This window comes from Macaca thibetana, chromosome X (genome assembly GCF_024542745.1).
Source record: "Macaca thibetana thibetana isolate TM-01 chromosome X, ASM2454274v1, whole genome shotgun sequence".
NCBI classification, from domain to species: Eukaryota; Metazoa; Chordata; class Mammalia; order Primates; family Cercopithecidae; genus Macaca; species Macaca thibetana.
Genome location: NC_065598.1, coordinates 117064086 through 117080388, shown reverse-complemented (window position 1 = coordinate 117080388; position 16303 = coordinate 117064086). Strand labels below are relative to the sequence as shown.

The following is a 16303-nucleotide window of genomic DNA, read 5'->3' as shown; positions in this document are numbered from 1 at the left end:
CTTTAGTTTTTAATAAAATATAACCAACTATATACAAAAAAAGAGTTAACAAAATAAAGAAAAAATACACTAAAAATAGATTCATATACTGGAATTATCAAACAAGTACTGTAGAATAGCTGTAACTATTGCGGTAAAGAAATTAAAGAAAAACATAGGTAGAGGACTAGAGACTAAAAATTAAGAATCATATGTTAAATTCCAGAATTTGGAAATAAGCTAATGAAAAGTAAATACTCAAAAATATAGGTTCAACAGCAAAGTGGATGCAAATGAAAAAAAGAATTAGTTAATTAGAGATTAATCAGAAAATACTATTCATCTTAAAGCATAGAGAAACAAAAATAGATTAATGTGAATAAAGGCTTAACACTGAGCCTAAGCCTTGGAAATTAGAGATTTATGTAAATGTGTCTGTATCTGCCTTGTTTGCTCTGTGAGACTGCACTTGGGTTGGAGAAGTTGTGAGTTGGCAACTAGGGCTTGGGCCTACATGAACAGAATAATATTCAATGATGAAAAACTAAAGCTAAGATATCTTTGTTTCAAAGTGATCCACACACATCTTGACTCTCATCTGGCAGCTGTAGGTGCTCTATTTGAATGAAAGACAAACAGAATCTGTATATTCTTGGGCATTTGTTGGGCCTCCTGATAGGATGAAGGTGCCATATCTGCTGAATTTCTTGCCTTTGCACTTGTATCCACAATAGTGGTGTTAGAAATGTAAATACAAAAAAATAACATAACCAAATATTAAATTTGATTGGAGAAGTGAAAGAAAATTGGGCAGAAATAGTATTAAAGATGTAGTTGCTGAAATTTTCCAAAACTGATAAAATACATTGAACCACAGATTCAAGAACTGTAAACCCCAAGAATATGAATACAAATAAAACAACATCAAGACACATCATAAGGGAACTATTGAAAAACAGGAAAATATTAAATCCAGTAGAGAAAAAGCATTAGCATCAAAGAAGCAACAATATGACTATTAATAATTTAACAATAGAAAAATGTAATGATATGTTTGAAGTTCTAAAAAATAGTTGTTAACCTATACTTCTATAAGCAATAAGAAGAGCCTTCATAATAAAAGCATCAAAAGTCTATTTCTCATTTAAGTTAAGTAGCAGGTATTAGATGACACTTTCTACCAAAACAATTATAATGATATAAAGTAAGAAAACCCCCAAGGGAGCCAAGACTTCAGGGGTCAAGTTCAAAGAGAACATGGAGGAATTTTGGACTGTATAAAACACAAAGAGACCTGGCTAAAGACGTCAGAGAATACTTAAGTCATCCAGTACCTCACACGTTATTCTCAAAGAGAGAATGACACATTAGAGCAACCCTTAAATCATGGATATTTTCCCTCTTAAAACATTTGTCAATTCTGGCAAGGAACATGAAAACTAACAGATTGCAGATTTCTTGAGCTTGCAGTAGTCTCACTGGGCTTAAAATACAAATATTAGAGTTTAGGGCTACCAAAAACGCTATTATTTAAGGGCCAGAACTCCAGAGACAAGGGAACCAAAGAGAAGCAAGGCCAACATTCTGCACACAATTTTCTGCTGAAGCATTTTTATTAGTTCCAAGCTGCACTGGTATGGAGGATTATTTTGGGAAACCAAGCTAAATGTACCTGTAATAGATAAAAGGCTAAGCAGAGACTTCATCAGTGCCATGGTGTGGAGAAGACAAAAATTAGAGTTCAGAACCTACAAAGGAAGAAATACCCTGGTAAATGACAAAGGCCTGCTGGTAAGACCCTGAAAGGGACACATCTAAGAGAAAGGACAAAATGTAAACAGACCAACCTCAATAAGATCCAAGTGATTTGACCATATTTTATCCTCCTGCAAGAAGAAAAGTAACTCTTCTCCAAATAAAAATAATAAGATCCAAATAAAAATAAGAGACTTTACAATTGTTTGTGCATGATGTCCATATCAATAAATAATAAATAACTGACAGGAATGGTATGAAATGAGACAAACTGACGGAAACCTAAGAGAAAGCTCAGCCAATAGAAACAGACCTATTGGTGGTAAAGATATTAAAGTTATCAGACACAGACATATAAATAACTATATGGAATATCTTCAAGAATATAGACTAAAATATGGATAATGGAATCAATGATCAAAATAATTAAATGAAAATCCTAAAATTAAAAAATAAAATAAGTCAAATTAAGGATTTGATTGGTTTAACAACAGAGCAGACAGCATAGAATAGATCAATAGTCAAGTGGAGGATAAGTCAGTAGAAAATGTAGAGAGTTAAGCTTAGAGAAGAAAAGGATGAAAAATATAAACGGCCTATTATATTTGTAACTGGAGTCCATGAAAAAGATAAGAGAATATATCAGAAGACTATTTGGAATAATATCAGCCAATAATTTTCCAAAATTGATTAATTCCATCGACCGTAGATAAGAAACCATCTATGTGTGTGAGCACATGCATGCACACATACATGTATGCGCACACACACAAAGTACATCATGGTAAATCTTCTGAAAACCAAAGAAAACATTAAAATCAGTCGAATGAATAATAAATGACTCATAAACTTTAAAAGAACACTGATAAGGCTAACAGCTGATTTTTTCCATAGAAAGGACTGAAGAAAGAATAAAATGTGACTTAAAGGACTGAAAGCAAATTAATGTAAACTCATCATTCAATTTACAGTGAAAATATCCTTCATACATGCAAACAAAATAAAACATCTTTAGATAAATAAAAGCTGAACTATTTAATTACTATATAATCTACAGTAAAAGGCATACCACAAAAAGATATTTATGAGAGTAAAATAATTCAAAGTAGAACTACAGTAATGAAAAAATAATGAATAACTCTTGAAAGGATAAATTTAAATGGATAGTAACCATTTAAGGCAATAATAATGTTGAATTGCATGACTTTAAATATGTGTAGAATCAAAATTCTTGGCAACAATAGCACAAAACATAAGAGGAAGGTGAAGTAAAGTATTGGAAATTCATGCATTATTTGGAGAGTAGTAAAGACACTAATGTATATTACATTTTAATGAGAAAAAAATGCATGTTGTAATCTTCAGGGTAATCATGAAACAACATGAAAATGATTTATTACCAAAAAGGCAACAAAATAAATAATAGAATCAAAAACATTTGATTAATCCAAAAGAATGCAAAGAAAAAGAGAATATAAACAACCTATTCCAAAAGAAAGTAGATATAAACCCACAAATATCAGTAACTACATTAAACAAAAATGACTAAAGACTCCAAATAAAAGACAAATATTGTCAGCTAAATATAAAAATAAAAGCCAAATATATGCTGTGTACCAGTGACATACTTAAATATAGGGAAATATAAAACTTGACATTAACAGGGTGGACAAAATACATCACGCGTACGACTAACCCAAAGGAAGCTAATCTAACCATACTAAATATCGGAGAATTTAAGGTAAGAAAATAGAGCTGGAAGGAGACAAAGAGGCAAATTTAATGATAAAAGGTTAGCTCAACAGGAAGAAATAATTCTAAATCTGCATGCACTTAATAATATAGTTTAAAAATATATAATGCACACATTGGCAGAAAAGGAGAAATATACAAACTCATAATCAGATTGGGGGACATTTTAACAGACCTCTCTCAGTAAGTGACAAAACAAGCAGACAGAAAGACTCATGAGAATGCGAAAGTTATAAAGAAATTGTTTTTAGTTTGGGCTTTCCTGCTTTTTCAGAAGCAGATCTGGAGGCAAGAATTTAAATAGTAGTAATTGATTTGGGAGATCCAGGGAATATCAGTAGGTGACTGAGAAATTTTTAAAGAAAAGACAAGTCAGTTACTGCTGTGTGCTGCTGTGGGCAAAAGAGCTTATTTTGTGAATGACCTCTTAGAAAATGGAAAAAAAAAAAAAAAACCACACACTCCACAACTTTCTCAGTATTATACCAACCAAGGGAGGGACAAAGGCTAATAGACATAGAATATTTATCCACCTGCTTCCAAGAGGTGTATAAATCAGTTAAGGGCTGTTCCCTAAAGGTATAAATTCTCCAGCACTTCTGATCTGCCATGTGAACACGGATAGCATAAACTTCCATCTTTCTATTAAAAGCCCTCAGGTACAGAGTTATTTCAAGTTACCAATAAAGCAGAGCATGTGATAGTGTCAAGAATATGGATGAGGTAGTAGCAGCATCTGCCGTAACAATTAACAAAAATGACCTAATTGACATTTCTAGAACACCAAATTGAAAAACTATCGCATACACATTATTTCCAAGTGCAGATGGAATACCTCCAAAGTAGACTACATGGTGGGCCATAAAGCAAGTCTCAACAAATTTTAAATGATTAAAATCCTACTGAACATGTTCACTGACGGTGACATTAAAGTATAATTTAATAATAAAATAATAGCTGTAGAAGTCCACACATGTCTGTATATTAAATACTTTACTCCAAAATAACCCATTGCTCCACTTTTAAGAAAAACTGATTTCTAATATGGCAGAGAGGGTCTCCTTGAGGTGAAAAATGTATGCTAAGACATGCAAATCAGAGAATAAGGATTGAAAAAAAAAAAAAAGCATGTTTCACTGAGAGGGAATAATATATGTGAGGGCAATAGAAGTTAGGGAGGACTTCTTGTAAGAGACGTCTTGAAAGGCCTGTGAAAAATGACTATGATTTGGCTGGATAGAGAGAAGAAAAAGCAAGGGCATCACAGGCAGAAAGAACACTATGAGTGAAAAATAGGTATGGACACAAAAATATTGGCAATAGTAAACCTGAATGAAATCAAAACTTTTTGTTGGGTAGCTGTGGGAAATTAAGCTGGATAATCAGGATGGGATAAGAAGATAATTGTGTGGAGGGCAAAGATTAGCTATGGCCCAATACACAAGAGGTGCTTGTGCATATACTTATGTAGCAGACTTCTTTTCTAAGGGCAGCTTCAGTAGAACATTATTTGAAAACCTAAGTTTACCCACAGAGATATTAAAAGTCACTGAGTAAATGTACCTTTGTAATAGTACATGTAATAGTGGCCTACCTTCTGTTCCAAGAAAGGCATTCCTCTGTTTAGTATATACTGTAACAGCAAGTTGCTATCAAGCCCAATATTATTTAGTGACAGATTGTTGCAGTAGACAAATCTAATACCGCCCATCCTTGGTCTTTCAGCAGGCACCAGAATGAATGTTTTGGTTGAGTATTCTACACATTTACCATGGAAACATGGAGGGTTTAGCAGCATTTAAAAAATTTGAGCACAATTCAAATCACTTGATACAGTTTAAGATTCAACAATCATGTACTTAAATTCTCTTTCAGTTAATTCCAGTATATCTTTGGCAGTTCAGAGGGGTTTCAAGGTCTTACAGGTAGTCTCAGGGTCATTTATAGAAACACTAATCCTTACCAGATTGTGTGTGCACACATAGTAATACTAGCAGCCTTGAATCCGAGGTGGCTAAATAATATAATTTCTTATAAGCTGGTACTCTAGAACATTATGGAGAAAACGGTGATAGGGTATTGGAAAAACTTGAAGAAGAACGTGCCAACAGGTGTACAGCTTTGAAAAAGGAGAGTGTTTCTTGTGTTGGACATGAGGGATGTAGAACTGTGTGTTCTCCTTAGAATCCCCAAAGAAGATAGTGGTTCAGCCCTAAGTCAGAGTGGATACATTCTCTAGCTCTATTTATTACCTTGATTTCCTTCAGTTTCCTTATCCTAGCTGCATACTCCAAGATTAGAGTACTTCATCTTTCTTGGATTCTGTTTCCTTAGGGTCCCAGTCTCAAGAGTTATGAAACCCAGAATTTTGTGAATGGAGAAATTAAGTTAGGAAACCATTAGTACGAATTCAAAGGGAAAGGGAGACATTGCAATATGCAGGGTCTTATGAAAAACTCAGAAAACAGAGACAAAATAGATTCTACTTTTAAAACTATTTCATTTGTTTTTTGTTTCCAAGATGGTAGATTACAGGCATTGCTAACATATCTCTCCCACTTAGAAGGACAAAACAGTGTCTAGAGATTCACACTGTGAATTTTTTTCAAAAAGTGACACAGGAACTGAACAGGAAAACCAAAGGAATCTACAGATCCTTTGAAGGAAGTAGGAGGCTGCAACCTACACAGTGAGTTAGGCAAAAGGCTGAGTCCTCAGAGTATGAGGGGAGAGGCACTGCCTCTGAGACACATGCTCCCACTGAGGATCTTAAAAGTCCAAGCCACAGGAAAGGCCTTAATTCTCTCCAGCACAGTAATAGACTTGTGAACTATCTTGGAATATAAGTAGAAACAGTGGCAGGAAGACCCTTGCATGCACTCCCAGTTTCCAGCATGGACTGAGGGAAACCATTCCTTACTGTTTCTCATAGGGAACCCTGTGGAGGACAGCCAAATAGTTTAGGCAGTGGTCAAGGGTTGAAAGAAGCTCCCAAGTGGGTTTTACGATATAATCTTGGGTGGGGATGATAAACTCCTTTGGCCAGGGCCGGGGTGAGAGAGAGTGAAAAGCAGGCTGCCTCTGTGAATACAGGAGCCACAAGTGCAGGAGTCAGGCACCTGGCTTTGTAGTGAACAGGGAAAGGCATGGCCTGAAGGCTGTGGTTGCTATGCTGTGGAGAAGGTTATGACTCAGAGCAGTTGTGAGTTCTAGGTGCAAGATGTCTGGAACTTAGCCCACTGCTACCAGTGGAACACTGCAGGAGTGGATGTAATTTTCCAAGTGTGTGGAATTTGTGTGTAGCTTACCACCGCCTGCTACTCCCTATTCCCTGTGTGAACTCTTCTGCACAGCAGAGGCAGCAACACTCCCTTCTGGAACATCAACTGAGTGACCTGAGAACTACTTCTACCACCTGACATCCACAAGGGCTACTGCTTGCCCTGCACATGGAGACTCAGAGCACAGACATACCTGACTAAGCCCTTACCTAATTTTGCCCTGTCATCTGCCCTGGTAGCTTAACACAAAGGACAGAAACTCTTAGAAGCTATATGAGAGAACTATATAAGGCCCTGCCCATTGTCCGAGAAACCAGAGTGTCCACCCTGGGCAACATAAGGCAAGCAAAACTCCCACTACTACTACTGCAGCCAATGCTCTTTTGCAAGTACCACCTCCTGGCTGGAGGCCAACCAACACAGTCCATTACAACATCTCCTGGTAGAATAATACTGCTCCCAGGAAGGAGAAAACGGCTGCACATTCTCAGCTATCACCACTTCCTGCATCACTGGCTAATCAGAAGCTCCTGAGTCTGTCCACATGACCAGTTTATTACTACTATAACTGGCCATTATGAAAGCCAACACACTAAGGGTTTCAATAGCTAAGTAATCTCAGAGTCTACATTACTCCTCTGCCACTCTCATTAGAGCTGGTGCTGCTACCCATTACTGGAAGACGTGAGGACAGATCACATCACTGGATCCACTGCAGACATTTCCCAGCACCACCGTGAAGTATGGAAACTTCACTGGGCAGTTAGACCCAAAGGAGCAATAACATTCACACTAGTCTTGCTCCCAGGGACTCCCACTCCTAGGAAAAGTGGGAGTGTGCCACATCAAAAGAACACCCCGTGGGACAAAAGAATCTGAATGGCAGGCCTTGAGCACTCTTTCCGCTGGTGGGAAGTATCTTTCCATAGAGTCATAATAATTGCAGTGCTGGGCTCAGCAAGGAAAGATTTCAGGTCTAAATCAATAGTCAGACAACTCTGGTGCACATGAAGGGTCTTGGAGGAGACATGCTTTCCACCTTGTCCAACACTGCAAGCACATTTGGGGCTTCTCCCATGAAAGCTTGGCATGGGTACAACTATAGACAGCTTTTCTGGAACACATCAGGGTGACTGCATCCCTTCACGAGGAACATCCTCCAAGTTCAGGCTTGAATGAGAGACAGAGTCACAACTCCTCTCTACTTAAAACATCAACATTCATGCAGATGAAAAGAGGTAACTGATCTGAATAGCTGGAGCACTAGGACCAGAGTGTGTCTGACTAGTGGGTGACTTTCCTGTTTACCTGGCAGGGGAACTGAGGTGACTCCAACCTTTGCTCCTAATAAAACCACACTGTGACTCACTGAGAGCTTTTCCAGCCACTTCTGTCAAGGCTAGGACCTCTGCCCACAATTGGGTATTGCACTTACCCACTAGCTTTAGCCACAACCAATTTCTAACCAGGGACACCTACCCTACTGGCCTGAAGCCTGAACCATCAAATCATTAAATGAAATACTAGGGAAATATAAATAAATAAATAAATTAATTAATTAATAGTGCACACCACAGAGGAATGAGACATTCTTCAAGAGCCCTTTACCATCTCAACCCCATATGAAGCAGTAAACTTGTTCACGTAATGAGCACATTGCTACAACAACCGGAATATGAGAAAACCACCTGTATTAGTGTATTCTTGCACTCCTATAAACACTTGAGACTGGTAATTTATAAAGAAAAAAGGTTTAATTGGCTCACAGTGCTGCCGGCTGTACAGAACACATAGTGGCTTCTACTTCTGGGGAGGTCTCAAGAAGCCTCCAATCATGGCAGAAAGCAAATGAGGAGCATGCTGTGTCACATGGCTGGAGAAGGAGGAAGAGGGAGGGGGGAGATGCCACAAACTTTTAAACAACCAGATCCCATGAGAACTCACTATCACAATGGCAGCACAAAGGAAGATGGTATTAAATCATGAGAAACTGCCCCCATGATCCAGTCGCCTCCCACCAGGCTCCATCTCCAACCTTGAGTTTTACAACTGAACATGAGATTCAGGTAGGAACACAGATTCAAACTATATCACCACCATAAAAAGACTCTCTATAACCAAGGAACTCTTACAGAGTCTTCACCCTTGAAAGTACCAAGAACTGAATTAAGCTATAATTAACTATAAGCATTAAAGCCACACTCTTAAGGGGAAAAAAAAAATTAAAAAATAAAAAAGAAACAATCCAATCAAACATAAATTCCAGAATATTTAGAAGTAATAGCTTACCCAACTAAGAAGGAACCAGAAAAGTAACTCTGTTAATGGGACAAAACAGGGTTCTATAATGCTCTCAAAAGATCACAGTAGCTATCCAGCAATGAATTCAAAACAAGATGAAATATTTGAAATATCAGATTAGGAATTCAGAAGGTTGATTATTAAGCTACTCAATGAGATATAAGAAGAAGATGAAAATCATGATAAGAAAATTTAAAAAGCAGTTCAAGATATGAATAAAATCTTCCCAGAGTGATAGATATAATAAAGAAAAAACAGTCAGAATTTCTGGAAATAAAACACACACTTATGGAATTACAAAATGCAGTGGAAAGTTTTAACAATAGACTAGAACAAGTAGAAAAAATAATTTCAGAGCTCAAAGAAAAGGCTATTGAATTAACCCAATCAGACAAAAATTTAAAAAAAATCAAAATCAATGAGCAAAGTCTCCAATAAACATGGAATTATGTAAAACAGTCAAATCTAAGAATAATTGGTGCTCCTGAGGGAGAAGGGAAACAGTCTGAAAAATTTATTTGAGGAAATAATTGAGGAAAGCTTTCCTGGTCTGGATAGAGACCTAGATATCCAAATTTAAGAAGCTCAAATAACTCCTGAGAAATTTATTGCAAAAAGATTTTAACCAAGGCATATATTCATGAGGCTATCTAAAGTCAACATGAAGAAAATAATGCTAAAAGAAGTAAGCCAAAATCATCAGGTAACCTACAAAGTAAAACCTATGAGAATAACAAAAGTCTTCTCAGCAGAAACTTTACAAGTCGGAAGGGATTGCGTTCTATTTTCAACCTTTTTAAACTGAACGACTGTCAGCCAAGAATTTTGTATCCACCAAAAATTAAGTTTCATAAATGAAAGAGAAATAAATGTATTTTCAGACAAATGCTGAGGGAATTTGTCACTACCAGATCAGCACTACAAGATATGGTAAGAAGAGTTCTAGATCTTGAAACAAAAGCCTGATATGCACCAAAATAGAACCTCTTGAAATTAAAACTCGCAAGGCATAAAAAACAAAAATACAATTTAAAAAACATCTGAGTAACAATTAACATGATAAAGAGAACAGTACTTCACATCTCAACACTAACATTGAACCTAAATGGCTGAACTACTTCACTTTAAAGATGTAGAATCACAGAATAGATAAAAAAACTGCCAGCCAAATATCTGATGTCTTCAAGAGACTCTCCAAATTGGAAAGATTCCTATAAACTCAAGGTAAAACTTGGGAGGGGGGAGATATTCCACACAAATGGAAACCAAAATTGAACAGTAGTAACTTTTCTTATGTCAGACAAAAACAGACCTCAAAGCAACAACAGTAAAAAAAGACAATGATGGTCACTATATAACAATAAAAGAATCAATGTTGAAGAGGCTTGGCCAAGATGGCCAACTAGAAGGAACAGCGATCAGAGGTTCCCATCAAAAAGAACAAAAAGAGTGTGCAAATCCAGCGCAGGCATCCAAGGTATCCAGGTTCTGTCATCAGGACTGGCAAGGCAGCTGATGTGGTCCATGGAGAGGAAGGAAGAGCAGTGTGGTGCAGCAGCCCACCTGAGAGTCATACAGGGCAGAGGAGCCCCCAACCCCCAACCAAGGAAGGCAGTGAGTAAGGATGCTACCCAGCCTGGGAAACTATGCTTTTTCCTCAGAACTGTGCAACCCATGGATCAGAAGGTCCCACTCATGAGCCCATTCCATGGGGTCCTAGGGTTTCAACCACAGAGCTGTGCAGATGCTCAATAGCCACTCAGCTAGAATCTGCTTAAGCCTGCTGAGTTCCCTAGAAAAGAGGCAACTGCCTGCTGTCTAAGCCACCTAAGCTCCTTGGGAGAGGGACAGCAGCCAACACTGGGACTGCTAGCTGCATAACTTACTAAGCTCCCGGGGTGAGAGGAGGATGGCAACCATCTCCATAGCTCCAGGCCATGCATTTCCCCTGCTAGAGCCAAGGAGGTTGGACGGCTTGGTCCCAAGGGGTATTCCCCATAGCCCAACATATCAGCTATGGCAGCTGTGGCCACAGTGCCTCTTTAGGCCTGACCCTGACCCATCCCTCCTCACTGGGGAGTGCTTCCTTGCAGGAATGCCAACTCCAGACAGGGGCTCAGGGACAGAACTCTGATCTCCCTGGGTCTGAGCCCCTAGGAGGAGGGATGGTCATAGTCTCCACAGACCAGCAGACTTAGTCGTTTCTCCCTCTAGTTCTGAGAAATTTTGGCAGCACGTCCCCTCCACCAAGGGGGATCCAAAATGCTTCATTAAATTGGTCCTGTTCCCTGTACCACCCAAATGGGTCAGACTCTCCAACAAGGGTTGTCAGACATCCTATAAAGGAACATTCCTACTGGCATCAGGTTGGTTCCCTTAGAGGTCAGAGATCCCAGAAGAAGAAACAGACACCCATCTTTGCTGTTCTCCAATCTCCTCAAGTGACATCTCCAGGTGCAGGAGTGAACCAGACGAATAGGGCCTGAAGGGAAACCCCAACAAACCACAGCAGCCCTACAGAAGAGGGACCTTACCATTAAAAACAAACAAACAAACAAACAAGCAAACAAGAAACAGAAAGCAACAACAACAGCATCAACTAAAAAAGTCCCCATAAAAACCTCATCCAAGGGTTAGCAGCCTCAATGATCAAAAATGGACAAACTCATGAAGATGAGAAAGAATCAACAACAACGAAGAAAAACCACTGAAAACTCAAAAGGCCAGAGTGCCTCTTCTCATCCAAATGATCACAACACCTCTCCAGCAAGGGTGCAAAACTGGAAGGAGGATAAGATGGACAAATTGAAAGAAGTAAGCTTCAGAAGGTAGGTAATAACAAACTCTGCTGAGCTAAAAATCATGTTTTAACCCAATGCAAAGAAGGTAAGAACCTTGATAAAAGGTTACAGGAGCTGCTAACTAGAATAACCAGTGTAGAGAAGAACATAAATGACTTGATGGAGCTGAAAAACACAGCACTAGAACTTCTCGAAGCACACACAAGTATCAATAACTAAATTGATCAAGGAGAAGAAAGAATATCAGAGTTTGAAGACCATCTTGCTGAAATAAGGCAGGCAAACAAGATTAGAGAAAAACAAATGAAAAGTAACAAACAAAGCCTAAGAGAAATATGGGACTATGTAAAAAGACTGAACCTACAATTGATTGCAATATCTGAAAGAGACAGGGAGAACAGAATCAAGTTGGAAAACACACTTTGGGATATTATCCCGGAGAATTTCCCCAACCTAGAAAGACAGGCCAACATTCAAATTCAGGAAATAAAGAGAATATCAGTAAGATACCCCATGAGAAGATCAACTGCGGGACATACAATCACCAGATTATCAAAGGTTGAAATAAAGGAAAAAAATATTAAGGGCAGTCAGAGAGAAAGTCCAGGTCACCTACAAAGGAAAGCCCATCAGACTAAGCACAGATCTCTCAGCAGAAACAATACAAGCCAGAAGAGAGTGGGAACCAATATTTGACATTCTTAAGAAAAGAATTTTCAACCCAAAATGTCATATCCAACCAAACTAAGCTTCATAAGAGAAGAAGAAATGAAATCCTTTGCAGACAAGCAAATGTCAAGGGATTTCATCACTGCTAGGCCTGCCTTGCAAGAGTTCCTGGAGTAAGCACTAAATATGGAAAGGAAAAACTGGTACCAACCACTGCAAAAATACACTAAAATATGAAGACCAAAGACACTTTGAAGAAACTGCATCAACTAGTGGGCAAAATAACCAGATAACATCATGATGACACAATCGAATTCACACATAACAGTATTAACCTTAAATGTAAATGCACTAAATGCCCCAATTAAAAGACACAGAATGGGCCGGGCGCGGTGGCTCAAGCCTGTAATCCCAGCACTTTGGGAGGCCGAGACGGGCGGATCACGAGGTCAGGAGATCGAGACCATCCTGGTTAACACGGTGAAACCCCGTCTCTACTAAAAAATACAAAAAACTAGCTGGCCGAGGTGGCGGACGCCTGTAGTCCCAGCTACTTGGGAGGCGGAGGCAGGAGAATGGCGTGAACCCGGGAGGCGGTGCTTGCAGTGAGCTGAGATCCGGCCACTGCACTCCAGCCTGGGTGACAGCGCGAGACTCCGTCTCAAAAAAAAAAAAAAAAAAAAAAAAAAAAAGACACAGAATGACAAATTGGATAAAGAGTCAAGACCCAGTGTTGTGCTGTACTCAGGAGACCCATCTCATGTGCAAGCACACACATATGCTCAAAATAAAGGGATGGAGGCAAATTTACCAAGCAATTGGAAAGCAGAAACAAACAAACAAACAAACCAAAAAAACAAACAAAAAAAAAGAAAAAAAAAACAAGGGTTGCAATCCTAATTTCTGACAAAACGTACTTTAAACCAACAAAGATCAAAAAAGACAAAGAAAGGTATTACATAATGGTAAAGGGATCCATTCAACAAGAAGAGCTAGCTATCCTAAATACCTATGCACCCAATACAGGAGCACCCAGATTCATAATACAAGTTCTCAGAGACCTACAAAGAGACTTAGACTCCCACACAATAATAGTGGGAGACTTTAACACACTACTGTCAATATTAAACAGATTAACAAGACAGAAAATTAAGAAGGATATTCAGGACTTGAACTGAATTCTGGATCAAGTAGACATAATAAGCATCTACAGAACACTCCACCCCAAATCAACAGAACATACATTCTTCTTGGCACCACATGGCACTTATTCTAAAATTGACCACATAATTGAAAGTGAAAAGCTACTCAGCAAATGCAAAAGAACTGAAATCATAATAGTCTCTGAGACCACAGTGCAATCACACTAAAACTCAGGATTAAGAAACCCACTCAAAGCCACACAACTACATGGAAATTGAACAACCTGCTTCTGAATGATGTCTGGGTAAATAATGAAATTATGGAAGATATCAAGAAGTTATTTGAAACCAATGAGAGCAAAGAGACAATGTACCAAAATCTCTAGGATACAACTAAAGCAGGATTAAGAGGGAAATTTATAACATTAAATGCTTATATCAGAAAGCTAGAAAGATCTCAAATCAACACCCTAACATCACAATTAAAATAACTGGAGAAGCAAGAGCAAACAAATCCAAAAGCTAGCAAAGACAAGACATAACTAGGATCAGAGCAGAACTAAAGGAGATAGAGACACGAAAAAAACCTTCAAAAATCAATGAATACATGAGTTTGTTTGTTTGTTTGTTTTTTGAGAAAAAAATAACAAAATAGACTGCTAGCTAGACTACTAAAGAATAAAAGAGAACAAAATCAAATAGACAAAACAAAAAATGATAAAAGGGACATCACCACTGACCTCACAGAAATACAAACTACCGTCAGAGAATACTATAAACACCTCTACACAAATAAACTGAAAAATCTAGAAGACATGGATAAATTCCTGGAGACAAACACCCTCCCAAGACTAAACCAGGAAGAAGTCAAATCCCTGAATAGATTAATATCAAGTTCTGAAATTGAGGCAGTAATTAATAGCCTACCAACCGAAAAAGCCCAGTACCAGATGGATTTACAGCTGAATTCTACCAGAGGTACAAAGAGGAGCTGGTACCATTCCTTCTAAAGCTATTCTGAAAATTAAAAAGGAAGGACTCCTCCTTAACTCATTTTATGAGGCCAGTATCATCTTTATATCAAATCCTGCAGATACACAACAAAGAAAACTTCACACCAATATCCCTGATGAACATGGATGTGAAAATCCTCAATCAAATACTGGTAAACTGAATCCAGCAGCACATCAAAATGTTGATCCACCACAATCATGCCAGCTTCTTCTTTGGGATTCAAGGCTGGTTCAACATACGCAAATCAGTAAATTTAATACATTACATAAACAGAACAAATGACAAAAACCACATGATTATCTCAGCAGATACAGAAAAAGCCTTTGATAAAATTCAACATCCCTTCATATTAAAATCTCTCAATAAACTAGATATTGATGAAACATACCTCAAAATAATAAGAGCTATTTATGACTAACTGACAGTGGATGTCATACTGAATGGACAAAAGCTGGAAGCATTCGCTTTGAAAACCAGCACAAGACAAGGATGCCCTCTCTCACCACTCCTATTCAACTTAGTATTGGAAGTTCTGGCCAAGGCAATCAGGCAAGACAAAAAAAAAATAAAGAGTACTCAAATACTAAGAGAGAAAGTCAAATTGTCTCTGCTTGCAGATGATGTGATTCTATATTTAGAAAACCCCCTCGTCTCAGCCTCAAACTCTTTAAGCTGATAAGCAACTTCAGCAAAGTCTCAGGATATGAAATCACTGTACTAAAATCACAAGCATTCTTACACACCAACAATAGGCAAGCAGAAAGCAAAATCATAAATGAACCTTAATTCACAATTGCTACAAAAAGAATACAATACCCAGAAACACAGATAACTAAGGATGTGAAGAACCTCTTCAAAGAGAACTATAATCCACTGCTCAAGAAAATAAAAGAGGATGCCGGGCGCGGTGGCTCAAGCCTGTAATCCCAGCACTTTGGGAGGCCGAGACGGGCGGATCACGAGGTCAGGAGATCGAGACCATCCTGGCTGACACGGTGAAACCCCGTCTCTACTAAAAAATAAGAAAAAACTTAGCTGGGCGAGGTGGCGGACACCTGTAGTCCCAGCTACTCGGGAGGCTGAGGCAGGAGAATGGCGTAAACCCGGGAGGTGGAGCTTGCAGTGAGCTGAGATCCGGCCACTGCACTCCAGCCTGGGCGACAAAGCGAGACTCCGTCTCAAAAAAAAAAAAAAAAAAAAAAAAAAAAAAAGAAAATAAAAGAGGACATAAACAAATGAAAAAAAAAAAAATCCCATCCTCATGGAAAGGAAGAATTAGTATTGTGAAAATGGCCATACTGCCCAAAGTAATTTGTAGATTCAATGCGATTCCCATCAAACTATCATCGACATTCTTCAAAGAATTAAAAAAAAAAACTGCTTTAAATTTCATATGGAATGAAAAAAAAGAGCACATATAACCAAGACAATCTTAAGGGGAAAAAAAAAAAAAAAGCTGGAGGCATTATGCTACCTGACTTCAAACTATACTACAAATCTACAGTAACGAAAACAGCATGGTACTGGTCCCAAAACAGACATACAGACCAATAAAACAGAACACAGATGTCAGAAATAATACCACACATCTACAACCATCTGATCTTCA

At 38.2% G+C, this 16303-nt stretch overlaps 1 protein-coding gene across 1 annotated transcript in view; it reads left to right on the top strand.

Moving 5' to 3' along the window:
* Positions 1-8414: 8414 nt before the first annotated feature.
* LOC126945885 (ubiquitin-conjugating enzyme E2 variant 1) overlaps positions 8415-16303 on the top strand; it is a 38756-nt gene continuing 30867 nt past the window's right edge. Inside the window, exon 1 of the mRNA XM_050775879.1 lies at positions 8415-8498. Coding sequence (XP_050631836.1) covers positions 8415-8498 — 84 coding nt within the window. The remainder of the gene's footprint in view (positions 8499-16303) is intronic.